Genomic DNA, 16605 nt, shown 5'->3' with positions numbered 1-16605 from the left:
GCCACCCATGCGGTTGTGTGTGTGTGGGTGTCGTGCAAGGTGAAAGCAAAAAGGGGAGGGGGAAAAATTAAGGGAGAGAAAATAAGAGGAGAGAGAGAGAGAGTTTACCTTTGGGTATTCTCCACCTTGGGCAAGATCTAGCTTGCTCATAAGATGGGTATGTATACCCCCTCTCAAAACCCTCATATCCTTAAATTCCCTTTCTACCCTTAATGATCCCTTCTCCTATTCAAACTAGTCATTTGACTTTATTTAAATTCCATTGACTTTAAATTTCCTTTTATAAAATAATATACCCCAAAGTTTCTAAATAATAAAATAAAATATTTTCAAAGCAATTAAATAAATAAAAATGGACCTTTAATTAAAATAAATCTTTTTAAATTAATAAAATACCATAAATAATCCATTTCAAATTATTTAAATGCTTCATAAAATAATGATTTAAATTAAAATACGTATAAAAATACGGGGTATTACAAAAAAAAAGAAGAAAATTTCCATCTGAAAAAACAAAACAAAACAGAGAATCGAGCTTGATAGATTACTTACGAGTGCACCTAGACGCATAGGGCCCATGTATTTGGCTGCACATAGGAGGGTAATCTGGGGTTCGGTGGTACATTATCTCTCTCTTAATGATACAGTGGTATATTTTTGTGTACTATTATGCATGTATAAGGTACCATTAAAGTATAAGTTGTCTGAATAATACTTTTTATGTATTATTATGATGAGGGATGAGAATGGTAGGTTTTTGATAATAGGGACTCGTCGAATCCCCTATACGACCCCTGTTATCAAGAATTGCAAAAGGGCTAGCTATGAGGTATGGTGTCACATTAGCTAGAAGGTTTGGCTTTCGTAATCTCGCTGTTGAAAGTGATGCAACGAGTGCTATCCAAGGCATCATGGCAAGACTAATGGTTTGAGCCCTATACGTCTTATGATCTTATCTATGAAGATGTTAGACATGACAACTTATTTTTTAATTCTTGTGTTTTTTCTCATGTAAAACGAACATGTAATACGGTTGTTCATTGTATTGCTAGGTGGGATACCGGTATGTGTGATGAACTAGTTTGTACCGGACCTTTCCCTCAAAGCATTACTGTTTTGGCGGAAATTGATTTAACTTAATAATATGCTCGTACTACCTTTTCCTCAAAAAAAAAAAAAAAAAAAAGATACTCTTTGCCATCATGTTTTACACCTCATATTCTCATTATTTACAAAAATGCCATCCTATTTGCATGTCAAATATATAGGGCCTATGCGCCAAGAGTTTTCCGATTACTTACATGCACAACTAGTACAGTGTCCGTACGATGCACGGTTTAAAAAAATATTTATTTTGTTGATAATTTAAAATATTAAGTATTAGTGGACTCTAGTATATTAAAAAACGCATCATTACATGTTACATATATAATTTACAATAATGGCCAACACAAAAATTATGGAATGAATTTTCAATTAATATTATATAGGCGAAATTAATTTTAGAAGGAGTCGGATTAAATTTATCATAAACACCTCAAATTAGTAAAGGCCTTACTAAAAAAACTCTATATATAGGCTTTACAGAAAAATAAAAATCAATTATATAAGGCTATGGAAAATGATTAGTTATTCAGAAGGCTTATGTAAAATTTGACTAAAATATGACTCATATACTTAAAATATATATATTAATAGTACATTATTTAGATAATTTTTCTATTAGAGTATTAGTTAGTTGAATGAAATAATATGTGCTTATAGCTTACTTATAAAAGTGTAGTTTTGATCTAAAATATTATGAATGAATAAAAAAAATAAAAAAGATAGTTACATATTCATGTAACTTTTATGTATGATTAATGCCAAAAATATATGGATGGAAAAATATGTATACATTTGATATATCAATTTTAAATATAATAATGAGTTATCAAAGTTTTTATGGTTGGTTGATTTAAACAATCGTTCTATGTTTAATGCGATAAATAATGTATGCGATAAATTAGTTCCTTTTATTATATTATAATATAATCTAGTACTATAAAGTCTAGTTATTTAAGTCTATTATAATCTTTTATTTTTAGCTATTTCCATAAATAACGAAAAAAATATATAGAATGATTTAAGAATATATTTCATTACTAATTTTTTTTATTTTGAAATATATTTAAAGGGAAAAAACTACAGCATGAAGTGATACGTGTTATTCCTAATGTCTGTTTAGTATTATGTTATTAATGATTGCATTCACATTAATTTTCGTGCGTTTCTTAGCTTGTACTTCGTAGTAAATAAGTTAAAAATAGTTTTCAAAAAAAAAAAAAAAAAAGTTAAAAAAAAAAGGGAAAAGGAAAAAAAAATTGTTGATATTCAGCACAACTGAATGAACAAAATCGTAACCCCCATGAAAGCAAACACACGGCTGCAACTCTGCAAGTATTATTCATTACGGCAGCACCACCTTCCTCCGTCATCCCGTCAGAACATCGCCTCCACCGCCACCGCCACCGCAACCTCCACTGCCACCACCATCTTTCTTTTCCCTCCTTTCCTTCAACTTTGAAAAGGGAGCTTTAATTTTTCATCACAATTTTTAATTATGAACCCCAATTTCCCACCAAATTATGCTCAACCCCCAATTTCATTGCCCAACCAAACAATCCCAAATGAATCAAATTCAGCTTCTACCCTCTTAATTCGTCATCTTCCTGAAGCTATTCCCTTTGATACTCTTTCCCGCCTTTTCTCTCATTACGGCGCTCTTGCTGCTCGCCCTTGTACTTCTGCAAGGTTATTTTTCTTACTTTTAATTGTCATTCTTTATTAGATTCGTATCGGGGACGATTTTAAATGACGGTTCGTGTTAGCCGACCCCAAATAAGGCTTTATTGTTGTTGTTGTATTGTTATTTAGAATCGTTTGAAATTAATTTGCTTTGTTGTGGTAATTCCTTTTTTTTTGGTGTTAAAATTCAAATGTTGGTGTTGTGATAGGGAGTTTTTTTAGTGGGTTTACATGAACTTATCAGCTCGTTTACACAAATAAGGAGACGGGGCGGGTTTATGTATAGATTGGTGGGCTGCCTTGATTTGATGAAGTGCGGCATTTGTGATTTTTCTTTCTTAATCTCGTTATAAATTTGTTATTTTTGATATATGATTGCAATGTGGTTCTTCTGATGAGCTTAAGATTAGACTTGAAATTGAGACTAGTCTAGTATGTAGTTCATGGTAATAATGTGTTAAAAGTGAGGGAAACATTTGCAATTCAATTGGGTTATATCTAATCGGGGACCTTATTGAAAGTTTTCCTTGCTGTATTGAATTGTTTTGATAAAGGACGGATAAATTATACTAGTAAATTTTAGAGAAATGAAAAACCTATTTGTATTGGTATAATGGTCTGTTGGCATGTTGCTAGTAGTTTTTATTACACTTTGCAAACTAAGTTATTTGGATTTTGGACATCATTGTAAAGTTTTCTACGTTTTGGCAGGTTAAAAAACTGTGCGTTTGTGGACTTCGGGGATGAAATTGCTGCCTCACATGCACAACGCCAACTTAATGGGTAGGCATTTCAGATTTCATGCTTAAGTATTGATTTCATACTTAGCAGTGTTTTCATTATTTCTAGTTCATGCCAGTAAATTGTCTCTTTTATCAATTTTTGATGATGAGGAGCTTCATTGTTATGGTGGGTTAGGTTGCGATTTCTTGGTAAAGTCTTGTCTGTGGAGAAGTCTAGTAAGCCTTCAGAGGACAATAAGCAGGTTGGAGGTGAATCTGATAACAATACACTGAAACCCTTATATCAGGAGAACACACAGAGTAGAGATGTGCAAGAAGGCTCAAAGTCAGCCAGCCAGCTTGTCGCTGAGCCAATTGCTGAAAAGCTTGGCATCAATTATCCATTTCCTCCTCATTTAGAGTATGTCATCTGTTTCTTGCTACATCTATTGATTGTTTGTGCTCTTATATCTACGTAACAAGAATGAATTTCAGGGGCCTCATCCAATTTGTTGGCTGTGGTATAAATGTATTTATAATGTAACTGTAGACTATTTTAGTTGAGGTTATTTTTTGAGAAATTATGGAGATAATAATGTTGGAATAAATCAGAGAAAGTATCAAAGTATAATATTGGCGTTACTGACAAGACACTCAACATATACTCCCTTTATCCAAATTATATATATATGGGACTATGGGTAGGTGTAACTGTGTAAGATAGTCAGTGAGTTACACTTTGAGTTTTAGAAAGAGCCCTGCTACTGTTTATCTTGCAACTTATTAACCCTTTGAGGGATAAACAAAGTACCCTCCCATGGAATTTCTATATTAGAGGATCCCACATGAATGGGATTTGGGTGTGCTCAAGCCTTTACTGTACAAAACTCTGAAGACAAAAGGGTAAGATCCATTAGGTACTTATGACTGTCATTCTTTCTATAATCATTGAAAATCATCAAATTTCAACATTTTATTGTTACTTAAACCCAAAAGTATGGAGAATTATAACATTCAAAAGCACATGGTGGCTAACTATCTTGCAGCAATCGGTTTAAAGGCCTTTTAAGGTTCTTTTCTCTGATGCATCTTATGACTTTCTATGGAATAGATGAGTGGTCAATCTTGCATTAGAAGTTGACTCATCATAGTAGAAGTTTTTGTTGTTAGGCTTTTACTGCCGAGGAATGTAAACATGTAAGGAGTACATAATTTTTTTTTTTTTTTTTTTTTTTTTTTTTTTTTTTTTTTTTTGTGGGTTATCTAGCTGGATATCAATGAGTGGTTTTTACAAGCTCAACTATTTGATCAAGTTTAATTGTGAAAGAGGTCATGGTTTTGGCCCTTTTTGAGCTCATGCTGCCTTTGCCATTGGTTTAATCTCTCACTCTTCAGTTTTGTCTCCATAATTCTAACTACTTAGTATTCTCCTCTTTCACCATTAAATTACTTCTTATCTGATACATTAATTAGTGTTTGGCGTTTTGGGGTAAAAAAATTAGGAAAGCTACTATCGCCTACATCAACAATTCAGAGAACCTTATGAGCTTTCTATAATGATGAGGATAAGTCTATAAAAAGACGTAATGTTGAAAGTTGATTTTTTTTTTTTTTTTTTTTAAAATATTGATTACCTGATATCTAACATGGTGTGAATAACCCCATGCACAAATTGGAAAGCCTATGCCAGATAATTGGAATTTGGAATTACATCGTTTTCAACACTTGGATTCAGTTATAAGTTGAAGCATGTCAGTACAATTGATTAACAAATAGGGAAAACTGTTATTTGTATCACAAGCTTTAAGAGGTAAACATAAATGAAATTTATTTTAAAATTTTAATAATAAATTAATTCTCTATCACCTTCTTTTGTGCTGCTTTGCTGCTTTTTTTAAAAAAGCTTTTCTTTGATATATCTGCATGGAAATCAACATGAGCATCCATGCTGTACAGGGGCGAAGCCAGGATATTAAAGCTATAGGGGCCGGCTAACACTTTAATGAAAAAAAAAAAGTTAATGTGAAAATAGTTTAATACTTTAATTGTATGAAAAAAATAAAATTCATTAAATCTTTCTTTTTTCCATGCATTCTACTAAAACATGTATTTGTTAGAAAATTTTCTATGAGATCTCCTACATATCACTTCAAAATAATAACATATATATCAATTTTGATGACATACAAATACTTCCTCTATTCTTCTTGCATATATGCAATGCCTAGTTTTATTAAGACACGCTTCATAATATATTTCATTAACAATCAATATACATTTTAAGCCTTTGTAAACATTTAAAAAATTTATATACGAAGTATTAATAAAGTGAGAAGAATCTAAAATGATCATATTAAATTATATTTTATCTTATTTATAAATAGCAAATGACATATCAATTAGCTTAGGGGAATAAGGAAAAAAATTTAAATGGATCGTCCAAAAAAAAAATTAGCAATGGATAACCTAATGCTAGCATTTAACATTATAAAGAAGAATTTTAAAAATAATATTAAAAAATTGAGTGAAGAAAAAGTAAATTACCGATTGAGTAGTGAAAAAAATCAACAATGACGAAGCCAATAATGGGGATAAATAAAAAAAAAAAAGAAAACGTATTAGTATTTGCCGCTAATGGGGTTTGATCCTAGGATAAAAAAATCCCAACAATGGGCTTCAAACCACTGTGGCACACATTAGACACATTTAAATGTGCAATAAGAACAGTTTTTATACTAAAAATATCTAGGGGCCAGCAATAATATTACTAAGCCGCGAAATTGAGCCAAGGGGGCTGGGCCTCCACCCGCCCCCATGTGCCTCCGCCCTTGATGCTGTATGTCTTCATTCCTCAACAATTTGATTTATTTTCCCTGACAAGATATTTTCTTTATTATTTTTGCTCTTCATATAAATCTGTATCTCTGTGGTTTGAGTGGTTTACAGCTATCGAAAGTGGACTGATAGTTTTATATCTTTATAAGACCTCACAATATACAGATTAACATATGGAGAGTTGCCCACATAGCTCTTTAATGTTCTGGATACATGAAATTTGATTGCACCAGGTTTCTGGAATATTTCTCCCTCATGCAGTTAGACTTGTTACATATGGTGTCTCAGGTTTTGGCTAGCAAATATAAGTATAAACAGGAGAAAAGTACTACTATATTTTTTGTTTCTATACGTTCTTAATCTGTCCATTATAGGAGGTGGTGTAAACTGTGATATGAGTCGTTTACCGTATAAAAATAATTAATAATTTACCTCACTTAAACCTTCAAAAATATTAAAAACTAGTAAAAGGGTAATTAAGGGTCAATCCCACGAGGAGATTAATTAACTCTTAAAATGTAAAGTCTAACTCGAAAAATAAACTATTTACATAAAAGAGTATTATTCACACTGTGTACATGAGATTGGGGGGGGGGGGGAGTCAAATCGAACGAATAACTAAGCCAAACAAGATTAAAAATATTAATTTATTATTTACAATAGACGACAAGCAAACCACCAATGTGATACCAATTCGGTCATAGGTTAAACGACATAACTTAGTTCCCAAATTCGTTTCCTATAGTTTCCTCCAATATTCGAATTAATACTTAGGTAATCAAATTACCTCCGCGGTCAATTTGATATATAGCTCACTAGGAATTAGAATCTTGCTAATATACTTTCTACCCCAATAAATTTGATTTATTAGACCAACTCACAAACTCAACAAAAACTACGATTGAGATGCTCAAACTAGTAATATCGAGTCAATCACTCTAAATCATCAATTAAAGCCGCGTCAAGTAATAATTTAGCATAGTCTAATCACTTCATACTAGTGATCGTGCACTATCACAAGTATAAATAAATTAAACGTTCATATAAAAACAAAGAATCATGTGAATCAATTAAATATCAAACTTAAATATTGAAATACGATTATACTCAGCGTTAAAACCAAATTTCATACAATTCACCAAATAGAAGCAAACAAATAATCACAAAATTGAAAGATTAAGAGTAAATTAAAGAGAACTTATGAACTGAGCCAAGAATCAAACAGCCGCTGCTCGATTTCGCTGTCAACTTCGTCCCTTCGTCTTCCAATACTACCCAATCGATCAAACTTGGACCAATTCGTGCTCTACCAAGCTTCACGAACTCCCCATATATTTTTGTGGTAAAACTTGTGTCTTTGGGAGAGATAATTGAGGATTTTTATACTAAAAAACGACCTAGATTTTCTCAGTATAAAGGGATAGATCCTTGGAATAGGATAGATATTCATCTTCATTATCTTGTTTCTTGCTTTTTTGGATGAAATTGTTAGCTCTTATTGAAGATGAACTTTGACTTAGTTTAGTTCTCTGGTTTCCACGCCTAATAGTTAGGCTTTTCTTCTTATCTTTTTTTTTTTTTTTTTTTTTTTTTTTTTTTTTTTTTTCCCTTCTATTCTTGTACTCCACGTGAACTTTGAGTTAGTGGAACTAATTTGCCTCCATTTCCTAATCAAAATAATGATAAACATATTAAGTATAATAATATAACAAACTTAGTAATAAAATAAAGCTAAAATAAATATGCTACTAAAATTATTAAAGTAGACAAATTCTTAAAATAATAGATAAAAGGCAATTATAAGACTAATATTAGGGACTAAATATATGTTATATTATGCACTTATCAAATTCCCCCACACTTAGTCGTTGATCGCCCTCAATCAAAATCAAGATGTAAAGATAAATCACTAATAAATCATAATTCAAGTATAAACTCAATTACCTTCACAATTTATTTGAAGTCAAAATTAACAAAAATGGATCATGATACAAACCAAGACTTAAGTACCTTTATTAACCAACCAATCTTACTGCTTCTTTCCCCCAAGTTTGAATCCACCTTAGGGATGCTCAACCATTTTAGCTCGAGCCTCACTTCGGTTTGATGACCCTCGTCAGGACTTGCACAAAATCTAACCCTCCACCGTTCACGGACCAATAATGCAATGGAAAATCAAAAAGGACTTTTATTAGGTTGTAATCGGGCTAAGGTTAAGGGTAGGAAGGTGTTTGGAAATGTGGTGGTAAAAGTGTTGTGCTAAAGGAGTAATTGAACAATAAAATAACGATGTCACATACAACTCCTAGAATATCAATGCCATACTCCAAACTAGAATAATACTCCAAACTAGACGGCTAAAATATTTTGTCGTCTCTGTGTAAGCTTTTGTTTCTTTTGTCGTGAAAGCAAATGCTGATACTAAATCTTTACTTTGGTACTACTGTGGTATGGCTTTGAATATTAGTTTGAAAAAGCTGTAATGCTTGAAACTTGGAAGAGGACTAATGTGATGAAAGTACGGGTTAAAAAACTTTGTGCCCTTATTCTGTTGGCCCTTTTAGGTCTTAGAGAGTACGTGATTCATTTACACTGATGTTTTGATATTTTGCACTGTTCTGTTATAGGTATGCTTATCCTCCTCCAGATGGAAATATACTGACCAATATTCTTAATGCTCTTATTGCTGTTCCTCCCTTTTATACTCAGGTACTCGTGTTCTGCCTATTTGACTATTTCTTCAATATTTAAACTGTTGATAATCATTTTTTACCTCACTCCTTTGTAGGTGTTGCACTTGATGAACAAAATGAACATTCCCGCCCCATTCCGTATTGCACTGCCCACTCCCCCTTTACCATCTACACCAGCCCCACCTCCACCACCGTTGCCTTCAGTAACTGAAAAGCCTCACCAAGGAAATTTGTCTAGTGATGAGTCAGAAATGGAAACTTCTGATGAGGTAATCATCTGATTTATTTACGTTTATTTTGCTAAATAAAGTGTCCTTGATCATATTGGTAGATGCTGCTAGCCGCTGCATGATTAAGAATTTAAACTGGGGTTTGCAGAATGCCATTTTTGTACTAGGAAATTCATTGTTGCATCAATCGTAAGGTCTTCTGGGCTAAAGTTCCAGGGGAGGGGTGAGTGCATGTTAGTGTTTTTATGTTCTTTGTTATGTTGATGATCAAAGATTAAGGGTTAGGAGGTAATTCTGTGTCTCCCAAAATTCTTTTTGTTAGGAGCAAGTATAGAAATTATCGTGAAAGCAGATTCTTAGGTGGAGCAGTTGGTTTTCTTGATCTTATATGTTCAGCCAACAGAGGTGGTATTTGACTATTTTCCATGTTACATAATTTGACAATTTCTTGAAAAAGAAAAGTTTCATAAGCTTCAGGGAGACATACAGACAGTGGCTTTCTTTTCTTGTGAATGATTGATTAATAGAAGTATAAGCTCATGAGCTAAGGCGAGTTTTATGATTTTGATGATTAAGTTGGATTGGCTGGGGAAATGGTTAACTTGGCTTGAAGTGAATGGTATAATAGTTAAGCTATTGCTCTTAAGATAGCTAAGTAGGGGCTATCTATCAAACTTTTACTTTTCTATATATAAACCCGATTAAGATTGGTAATTAAATCAAATCTAGAACTAATAAACGATTTAGGAATTAACATAGCTCATAAAATTCAAAGGACTAACAGGCTATGTAATATTGATAATTTACTTAGACATGTAATAAAAATGAAACAAGGGCACATATCACACGAATTAGAGTCCAGTAATCAGTAAAATTTCTTAGGATTGTGATTTTCTAACATTAAATAACAATTAGATGATGCAGTTCTTAAACCAATTCTAATTCAATCAACTAGCTACTAATGGGTATGAACAAATACTAATTTTCCCAATGAATGCTAACCAATGAATAATCAAGTTATCCTCCCATCAGGGCCATTGGTAGTTGTTTATTCAAAGAAATTTTTTCCTCATCGCTCACTTTAAATGCAATTAATCCGTAGTAGATGATTTATGCATTTTTAATGCAAGATGGCCAAGTGATGGATCATTTCATGGACCATGTTTGAACATTCTGAGATGAAGATATTTGGGTTTTTGGTGTTTATTATAAACTTAAATATCAATAATGAATATGAATCTAATTTGAAAGAATCAAGCAAATCTAAGGTGGAAACTAAGTTTAGTGCTATTGAGCAAAGTAATCATGTATCTAGCCCTCATGAACAAATACTAAACTGCTAAAAAATAATAAGAAGGGGTTGATCATGATAGAACCTAGAGTGAATTATTCAGACTACTTTTTGTGACTAGTAAATCTATTCTCATAAATTCAGCTCACAATATGTTAAATATGGCCTATAGATAACTAGTTAGTATGAGAAATTAAAATACACATCTGATTTCTCTCGCAATGTCACTTAAATAATTATTTTCTTTACCTAAAAGATTTATAAGTACCCCATCCGTTCTTTTTTGTTATAATCACTTGCATTTTGCGCGGTCTCCAATATATATGTTTAGTTAACTATATCTTAAATTGTGAAATAGTGTAAATTATGAAAATTTGATATTTGGATACAACACATTGAAATAATTCTAGCAATACCCCACATGATGATTTTTATTTGTATATCACAAGCAATAGGTGGTCAAAGTTTTTTCTAGTTTGACTCCATGAATATTGAGTAGAACAAAAAAGAACAGAGGTATTATATCAAATAATTGACTAAGATCCGTTCTTTATTGATTCCCGATTCTACTAAAGTGAGGACGCTTGGCAAATTTTATTTAAATATATAATAGTGATACCTAATTTGCTAATTCCTCTGTGATCCACATTTGGAAAGTGCAAACTGGTTTTTGGTACATGATTGATGGTACAATGGTACAGAGTACAATTTTGGTCTAGTTTAACACAACCTGTAGTAATGAATTGCCTTCCTAAGCATGTTCCACATACCAGAACGTGCTGCATACTAGATAACACTGCTTTCGAAAGATATAAAGTCCAGGAAAATTTGTCACTTATAACCTTTTGTATTAGCAGTTTTAGAAATAATAACTTTTCGAAAATAAATTGCAGTTTACTTATAAAACAAAATTTGACATCTTTTTGCATTTTTCAGTTATTAATGGTGTTCTTGGTGTATCATATTAAGGAGTGAAATGGTAGAAAAACCCCTCAATGACTTGATTTACTGCCATAAAAAATGCCGAAAGGTATTAATTTTTAAATACTTTTGTTTTTTAAAATTGTAAAAAATTGATTAATTTTTGAAAAAGTTGTATCCAAAGTCACTAACAATAGGCCACAAGTGGAAATTTTCTCTAAATCTATGTAAAGTGAAGTCTAAAATGTTCTTCGGGTCTCATCTAAACGGCTCGATGCTATGTAAAATCGAGTCTAAAATTCTACATATTGAATGCCAAGTAAGGTCATGAAATATTATGCTACATGGATGGAAAAGACTTTCTGATAGGCTAGTCATGACTAGCATCTCCCGTTTATTCTCTTGCTTGGTTCATGGTTGCAAGAATAATTTTCTTCTTTATTAATTGGTTTGGATGACTATACGGAATAATCACTTTTGGTTCATGTAGCTGACCCCACTTATGGGATTAAGGCTTTGATTTATTATTGGTTTTATAGTGGGGGAGGGGGTGGGGGTGGAAAGGTGACTTTCACGATCTACTTATCAAGTCATTAAACAACTCTTTTATAGAATGCAAGTATATACTTTATTGCTTTCTTTTTTTTTTCCTTTAGGAGGCTGATAATGATGCAGAAGCTCCAAGAAAAAGGGTCAAGCGTGAAGTTATTGTTGGCCCTGGCATAGATAAAGATGTATCTCATGAAGCTGTTGGACTTAAACCCGCCACTTTGGTTCCGAAGGAAATTCCAATGATAAAGAAGAAAAACTCTGTATTACAGGTCCATTCAATTGTCTTAATATCCATGAAGATGATAAATATTCCTTTATCTGAATTTTGTTCAAGTTTTCATGTGTATGTGGATGCAGATCAAAATAGTCCCGAAAAAGGTCCAGCATGAGGTTCTTAATGATAATACAGTCAAAGAGTCTGAAAAACTGGAGTCTACAGATATGCCATATGCAACCATTGACCAAATAGAAAGCCAGAAATTACCCCCTGAGGAGATACTATCTCTCCCAATGTTCAAGGTATGTACTTTGGGTGCTCAGATGTGTATGAAACTATGAACTATGGCAATAGTAAATATTTCCTATGTTTCTTTTTACTTGCAACACTCCTCATTTCATGCTTACCAATACATTCAAGCACTAGTATCTTTAATTATTAGTAAGTAATTATTTGATATTATGAAAGTATAAGTTTAGGGAAATTTAACAAGATCCCACGTGACTTAAATTTTGTTAACTATAGATCATTAATGTTAGTCTAAGTGGTGTGTGTGTGGGTGTGTGCGTGCGCGCGTGTGTGTTTGTCCAAGTCTCAATCGTTTTGTGGCCCCGGGTGTTGTTAAGCCATCTACAATGAAGACAACTAATTTGCAGGGATTGGGAAAATGGGTTCTATGTGTCTTTGAAATTTTGTTTAATACTTTATAGATAATTTTCTCATATGGGCAGCTGAAAATTTTGCTATAAGTCCATAACAATTTTATATAATTCAATCTACTTGATTTAGTTTTGATGTTTGATACATAGCGTTATATGTTGATCAATTGCACTTCGCATGAAGTTAGTGTACATAAAATCACGTGTATGAAACTTGGTCTCCTCTTAGCTATGAGACTGCTTAATTGATGAGCTTAATCAGAAAATATGCTTTGATAAGTGGATGTGGGTTATCAAAATTTTAATTAAATCTTGTAGACTGACATTGTTCCACAGTATGCATACCACATCTTTGAACCTGATAAATAATATTCTCTGTTCTGTAAGCATGTCATTAAACAATTATGCAATCGCCCACAAATGTTTCACAAGATGAATTTTCATCCATCCTTTTGATTTGCGTATTGGTTGGCCATATTAATTTCCTCATATTCATGTTTTAGGTTTGTGAATGTACATATTTTTATTGTGCTAAAATCCGGTCATTGCTTCTGCATTGCTAGAATTATGCTGCTGGAAATCCTGCCTCAGTGCTGTACATAAAGAACTTGGCGAAAGATGTGGTTCTGGATGATTTTTATTTAATTTTTGGTGAGTTAGAACAACAACGTTTATAATAGGTGGAATATTTCTCTTATCATATTTTATTATGCCTTCCTTGCCGATTGAACAAATATATTTGAAAAGTGAGTTACTTCTATCAATTTTGAAATTTACGAATTCCTACATTATCTATTTCCTAATTCCTTCTGCCTTCAATTTCTGTAAATTAATGCAGGGTCATTGTTTGGAAGCGTTGATGCTGCTAAAGCTGGTCTTAGTGTGAAATTAATGCAGGTCAGTTGTTACTTTTCTAGCCTTTTCAATCCTGTATCAGTTTATCACTCCTTCCCAAATCCCGATGCAACTCTTGGGTATTGGTGGTTTATTTTGACAAATTCTGAAAAGAATATATTGAATGTCTGATCATGATTGTTAGTTTACTTCTCTAGGATATGTTTTAGTTTTCAAGAGGTAGTTATAGAACCTGTTAACTTCAAATTTTAAAATTTTTGTTTCTTAGTTCTGAATAGGCTGAGAATTTCTTTTTGGCTGGCATGAATTTTGGCAATCCCTGAATTGTTATGGCTTTAAAAGGATGATAACTTTACAACAACACTACTGCTCATATTTTCTTTTAAGTTTCTTCTAGCTTCCCTTTCTGGGTCCTGCGGAAATGCATCTTACTGATGTAGATTGTTATCGAATCTTATCTTTCTGTCACACTAGTTTTTTAGCATATCAATATTCACAAGGTTAAAATAAGTTATCAGAGACATCAATCTTTAAACACACCATTATTTTAGGTAAATGTACTATTTCCTATAGAATCTGTTACGTCCACCTTTTTAAAGCTGAGATTATGATATTTTTCTTTAACATGAAGGCAAATAGGCAATTATCTAGTCCAGAAATCTAAGAGAAATCTAAGGGAAACTGTTGTCAAAGGATCCAAGGAAATTAATCTTTTATTGAAGGGGTCTACAATACTGCAACTTTTATATACAAAGTAATCCAAATGAACTTATCATGATGTTCTTGTCTTGTTCTAGTTTTTGTTCATATAACATCATTAATATGATATTATGATATGATTCTAGTGCTTTGCTGAGCCAGTTGACTTCAAATAGGCAACGCAATAAGCTCTACTGATTTGCATACAGGCATGTGTAAGGATGAGATAGATTTTTAGGGAAAGAAGGGTTAGGGTTAGGGTGAGGGTGAGGGAAGATAGGAATGTAATTATATTGGAGAGGTTGTTTTTAATATTGATATATTTGGAGGCCAACTTTGATATTACTGGAACCTAGTATCAATGTGGTGTTGTGCTTTGGGTATTAGTTTTATTATGTTTCATATCTGTTTGGAGTCATGCAACTTTTATATGGGATGTAACTCCCTGAATATGAAATTTTATTATTAATTTGCTAGGATTATCTGTAATTTGTGTCTTTCAGGAAGGAAGAATGAGGGGGCAAGCATTTGTGACGTTTCCATCAGTTGAGTTAGCACACCGTGCTCTGGTAAATTAATCAACTTATATACCCCTAAAGTTCTCCTAGTTGTGTATCATATTTTTTCCCCCCATGACATTTTTGGTTGAAATTTAAATACGTAGATTTATGTGATCCTCCACATTTTATCTGAACATAGGAGGCCAAGTTTTATAGAGCATAAATGGTCAAGAAATCAGGCTTGTTAATGGAGATTTTATCTTTCAGTTTCTTATATTGATTTGAACCTGAACGCTTACAATGGAATTACTCACTTTTGTTTATACTTGTTTAATACAATTTTGCATCTTGAGTGCAACAATTTTACTTTACTCGTACTCAAGGAGTATAAGACCTGTAATATCACTATACTAAACCTGAACTCATCTCACCTGTCATTTTTGAAATCTATGCCTGAATTATGTGTGACCTGTCATGTTTGTTTGAATTTCCTGTTTCCAAATTTCCGAGTTTCCCAAATTGTAAGTTTAGTTTGATTCCTTCTTGGTATTATGTATCTTGTTGGACCCAGAAAGTCTACTCTACATTGCTTGTCATCAGTGCCTTCATTCCTCTCAAACGACTAGTATGCCGCAATTTGGTGATTATTGGTTAAACTAGTGGTCATGTTTTCATCTTTGAAAACATCTCTTCTTTTCTTTTCTTTTCTTTTTTTTTTTTTTTTTTTTTTTCTTGGCTTTCTTCGCTCATTATATTTTACCAGCAATTAATATTTTTTTAAACTTTAATTAAGCATAGATAGACTATGTATTAATTCCCGTTATGCTGTGTGATGTGTGCAGAATTTAGTAAATGGCTATGTCTTCAAGGGCAAGGCAATGATTATCCAGTTTGGCAGAAATCCAGCAGCAAGCAAAACAAGCTGAATGTATTGCATCTTGGAATTGGAAGCTTTCTGTACGATTGGCAATTTTGGTTACATTGCACGCATGATAACATAAGCTCATCTACATTGGCCATGGCCCATGGGACTGGTACTTGATGAATGTCTGGCCATGGGAAACCCTCCTAGTCCTCGAGACCGTTGAAAGAATTATGGCAACCATCATGAAAATTGGCTCATATCATCCAAGGCATTTGAATTCTGCTCGCAAAATACGATGAATAGGACATACAAGACATTTTCATAAAAACAAGTGTACAACTGATTGGTAGCTAGCATTGGTCCTTGAGTGACTTATCATATGTATATAGATTATTGTAACATCCACCGCTCCACCATATTCTTAAAGATCATTAGGTTTCCTCTTGTGAGGAGGGCTTCTTAATGTCAGTTAAACTTACCTTCCGTTGTATAATACGTGTTCTCTTCGGTTTCTTGTAGTCAAAAAAGCACAACCACCGGTGCAATCCTTCATTGACATGCTTCCAATTCCATTGTTCTCCAAGGTTACCATACACGCAACCCCTTTCAAAACCCAGCAACTACCCGATTGCAATTTTATATATAAAAATATACCGCATGCTCTGTAATGAAATTTTGTAAAAATATAAGCATGCTCCATAATGAATATTTGAATACTAGCTTTACTAACTGCGATAAGATCAATAATTCCATGTTTCCATGAATTGATGGTCTTTACA

The 16605-nt window shown here is 32.7% G+C and overlaps 1 protein-coding gene across 1 annotated transcript; it reads left to right on the top strand.

The window, feature by feature from the left end:
* Positions 1-2134: 2134 nt before the first annotated feature.
* LOC110728808 (U11/U12 small nuclear ribonucleoprotein 65 kDa protein-like) lies at positions 2135-16390 on the top strand. The gene is made up of 11 exons (XM_021908472.1): positions 2135-2793; positions 3499-3570; positions 3706-3930; positions 8972-9053; positions 9133-9306; positions 12136-12300; positions 12389-12550; positions 13471-13558; positions 13746-13804; positions 14965-15030; positions 15804-16390. Exons 1-11 carry the CDS (start codon positions 2603-2605, stop codon positions 15885-15887), a joined length of 1368 nt encoding a protein of 455 aa, XP_021764164.1. The 5' UTR covers positions 2135-2602; the 3' UTR covers positions 15888-16390.
* Positions 16391-16605: the final 215 nt, after the last annotated feature.

The sequence above is a fragment of the Chenopodium quinoa genome, unplaced genomic scaffold (assembly GCF_001683475.1).
Source record: "Chenopodium quinoa cultivar QQ74 unplaced genomic scaffold, ASM168347v1, whole genome shotgun sequence".
Taxonomy (NCBI): domain Eukaryota; kingdom Viridiplantae; phylum Streptophyta; class Magnoliopsida; order Caryophyllales; family Amaranthaceae; genus Chenopodium; species Chenopodium quinoa.
Note: the sequence above shows the minus strand (reverse complement) of the source record. Positions and strands in the feature narration are given on the sequence as shown.